The 3,929-nt window shown below is 35.9% G+C and overlaps 1 protein-coding gene across 1 annotated transcript; it reads right to left on the bottom strand.

Moving 5' to 3' along the window:
- Positions 1 to 616: 616 nt before the first annotated feature.
- Positions 617 to 2,788, bottom strand: LOC104245672 (protein SRG1-like). The gene is made up of 4 exons (XM_009801320.2): positions 2,543 to 2,788; positions 1,858 to 2,105; positions 1,081 to 1,405; positions 617 to 880 (listed from the first exon to the last, which is right to left on the bottom strand). The coding sequence occupies exons 1-4, from the start codon at positions 2,786 to 2,788 to the stop codon at positions 617 to 619; spliced, it is 1,083 nt and encodes a 360-aa protein (XP_009799622.1).
- Positions 2,789 to 3,929: the final 1,141 nt, after the last annotated feature.

Here is a 3,929-nt window from a genome sequence, read left to right as displayed (position 1 = left end):
ACCCGATCGCGGATATCTCGGCTTTCCGTTATTTGACTTGCCAGGCTCCCCTCGATCTTGCTCGATCTTTACTCCGCTTGATCTCGATCCAGGTTGGTCTCGATCTCGATTGGTCCCTGAGTCACGAGCTCAGCCATCTACTTTGTGTCTCGGTTCGGTATGACATGGGGTCGAACCTTGTCCTGTCACTCCCGGTCTCGATTATTCATAAAAAGGGGCAAACCCGATTTTTACTGTATACAAAAAGGTAGCGACAAAACAACTAAAAATTCAAGGTGGAGTTAAACAGAAAAAGGGTAAATGGAGAAATATGATTATAAAATAATAAGTAATAAGTAAGTGCGTAACATGATAGGGAAATGATATAACGATCCATCATATCAAATTTATTGTTACATAAAATTAAACTTTTTTGTTATTACATCATAACGGATTTAACAATACAGTACAATAATAATTAAAAATAATTCAATACAATACAGAATAGTACAATACAATACAATATATTAATACAATACAATGGGTAAGAACCATCCAAGCAAGCTGGAAGAGTAACTTACAAATGCTTCATGTGATATTGATAAGTTAATAAACCAAGTAGAGTATCAAATGCGGCCTAGGATTCGTCATCTTTGGTCTCTAGCTTCATGCAATCAATGAACGCTTTTCCATCAAGTTTTCGTGCAAAAAAATCCTGTAAATATTTTTCTACACGAACACTTCGGAATTTTGCAGGATTATGTGGTCCAATGAGGCTGTGTGCAGGACCTAACTCAGAGTCGAGATTAAAGATATAGAATGTTGCAAGAGATAGTCTCTCTTTGTTTGAGTTTACAACTGCTCTGTGCTCAATGCTCCTATAAACACCATTGCTCACTATCTGCCAAGTCAATTAACACATTTACCTGAATTAAATCCCTTTTCAAGAAACTTTAGATGTTTCAATAGCAGAAGTAAGATACAACAACATATTCAGTATGGTCTAGGAAGATAGAGAGGTTATTTCCGATATATATATGAAATGCGATGACACGAAAAATAAAGCAAGACTTAACATATAACAAGGAAAATCTTATTTACCTCCATCATATCGCCAACGTTAACAATCAAAGCATTTGGGAGGGGTTTTATAGGAACCCAAATACCGTCTTTTCGAATTTGGAGACCATCAGTTTCATTAAGCTGGAGAAGGATGGTGAGGGCATCAGCATCAGAATGAGGACTTAAGCCAATGATTTTGTCTGGCTTAGGGCAAGGAGGATAATAATTCATCCTTATTAACTGCATACCATCTGTGAACAGATTTTTCATTTCCTTTTCATCCATCTTTAAAGCCTTTGCCAATTGACATAAAATGCTTATTGTTAGGCTCTTGAATTCTTGGCAGTGTGCTTCCATGATGTCCCTAAAGTATCCAATCATATCATACAAACATTAAATGAGTAAGTGAGTGAAGATCAAGGCACATGCTAGAATATACATCTAAGCTTAATATACACATGTTAGAAGATCAAGGCACATATATATATATAGTTAGCACTAATCCAATCATATATATATTTATATTCAGGTGTCTTAATCTTAACGCAACAATTTAATTCATATGTGTAATCAAATTCAAACATCTTAATCTTAAGAAAAACAAACAGTGCCTTACTATATAGCAGCTAGCTGTTAACAAAAATTTATTGTCCAAAAGAATTAAATGGTCATTGGAGAAACAAAATACGACTAGCAAATAGTATGTATACCTTGTGTATCTTTTCATGTTTCCTTTTTCTTTTCATTCATATTCTCTTGTAACTCTTTTTTGTGTTATAACTCTGATTTTTTTGTGTGAGAGAGAGAGAGAGGTACCTAAGTGAGACATGAAGCTTTGGGAATAAGTGAGGTTTTCTCAAACGGGTAGGGAGAGTGGTCATATAAAACAAGTCTGCCCAGTCTAGTTTTTGCTCTTCAGAGAAAACAAAGGCTTGCCCATATCCTTCAACATCCCCTTCTTCCTGCTCAAACTTCTTCTTCTCTTCCAATGGTAGATCGAAAAATGCTCGGATTTCTAACTTCACCTTCTCCACTAATGATGAACTCACTCCATGATTCACCAACTGCAAGAAACTAGTATTAAAAAGATTGTTAAATTTTGTTGTAACATCAACATATTCTTTGGCCAAAAATTGAGGTGTTTGACCAAACTTTTGGAAGGAAAAAAAGTGTTTTTGAGAAGAAGCCAAAGCAGTTTTGGAGAAACAGAAAAAAGTAGCTTTTCTCCAAAAAACACTTTTTTAAGAAACAGAAAAATACATTTAGAAGCAATTTTTAAAGTTTGGCCAAACATTAATTGTTGCTCAGAAGTGCTTTTCAAACTAATTAGCCAAACATAAACTGTTCTCACCAAAAATACTTTTGAAAAAAAGCACTTCTCAAAATAAGTTGATTTTTGCAGCTTGGCCAAACGGGCTATAAGAAACAAACCTTGTAACCATTTCTCCACAACTTAAAATCTTAAAACGAACAACATTTGATCATTGAAATATACATATACCTGAAAAAATCCCCAGTCTACGCAAGCAAAATGAAGCCTCTCAAGCTCTGAACCATCATTTCCAATGGCCAGCAGTTTTTCCATGTCAATGACCGGAACTTGAGGTAAAATGGATGATGTCATAGGCATTTCAATATCATCACGAATATATCGCGGCGGAACGGCTACTTGTTGCTTTATCAGCTCTTGAACGCTAGGAACTTTCAATGTGCTACCTATCTTTCTCGAGCTTGCAGCTTCTTCCATCGATTAATGAGGTTTTTTCTAAGAGAACTTGTCTTAGATAGCAAACGTATATATAGAGATCTGAAATGATTGGGGTGCGTGTAAAATACTATATAAAAACGTGGGTGTGTGTATATATATATGATGTCCAACGTCAGTTTTTGCCAGCATTAATCGACACTCCATTGACGTTCTATTTTTTAGGAGGTAACAAATATTATTATATGCAGTACAAAGTAGTGCTAGGCCATTTTAAGGCTGTATTGTGGTCCGGGCCTGGCCCGGGACCGGCCCAGGACCGCAGGCCTAACGGGCTGGTTCAAGCGGGTCTGGGCTTTAGTGGTGCAAAAGCCCATGGTGGGCCGGTTCAACACAAATAGCCCGTGAGCCCGGGACCAGCAGGCGGGCCTGGGCCGGTTCAACCGGGCCCAACGGGCCTAACGGGCTCCAATGGCTAATTTTTTTAAAAAAAAAATTAAAAAAAGACCAACGGTCAGATTTTTAAAATCTAGTTGTTGGCCTTCAAAATTTATCCGTTGGGCACTTTAAAAAATAGTCATTTGGCCCTCAAACTTTGTTTTAACCCCAAACTTTTTATAATTACACTTTTTCTCAATTCTCAACTATAAATACCCCCTCATTCTTTCATTTTTACTCACAAATTCATCAATCTCTCTCATTTCTCAAACTCAAATTGAAGTATTCAAGTCTTCACTCATCTCTCATTTCTCAAACTCAAATTCTTAATTCAAGTTAAATCATGCCCGGTGATTCTACATTGCACCCATTTGTTTTGGAACACTTTAATGTGGTAGAAGAAAATGAAGAAGTTTACATAATAAAGTGCAAGAACTGTGGTCGAGTCTACACTCGTCGTCGAAAGGAGGGCACAAGCTCTTTAAGGAGGCATATAAAGAGTTGTCTTGCGCGTTCTCCAGACGTTCGTATTTAAGATTTTAAGTTGATTTGAGACAATTTGTGTTATTTAAAATTATTAGACGTATTATGCTTAATGTTCTAATTTGTTAGATTAATTTGAAGTATTATGTTGAAGGTATTGAACTTTAATTTGAAGTATTAAATGTAAACTTTAATTTGAACTATATCTATAACTTATATATATATATATATATATTGTTAAAGCTATATACCCTCCTCAAGC

This window comes from Nicotiana sylvestris, chromosome 2 (assembly GCF_000393655.2).
Source record: "Nicotiana sylvestris chromosome 2, ASM39365v2, whole genome shotgun sequence".
Taxonomy (NCBI): Eukaryota; Viridiplantae; Streptophyta; class Magnoliopsida; order Solanales; family Solanaceae; genus Nicotiana; species Nicotiana sylvestris.
The sequence above is the reverse complement of the archived record's forward strand: the minus strand, read 5'-3'. Positions and strand labels throughout refer to the sequence as shown.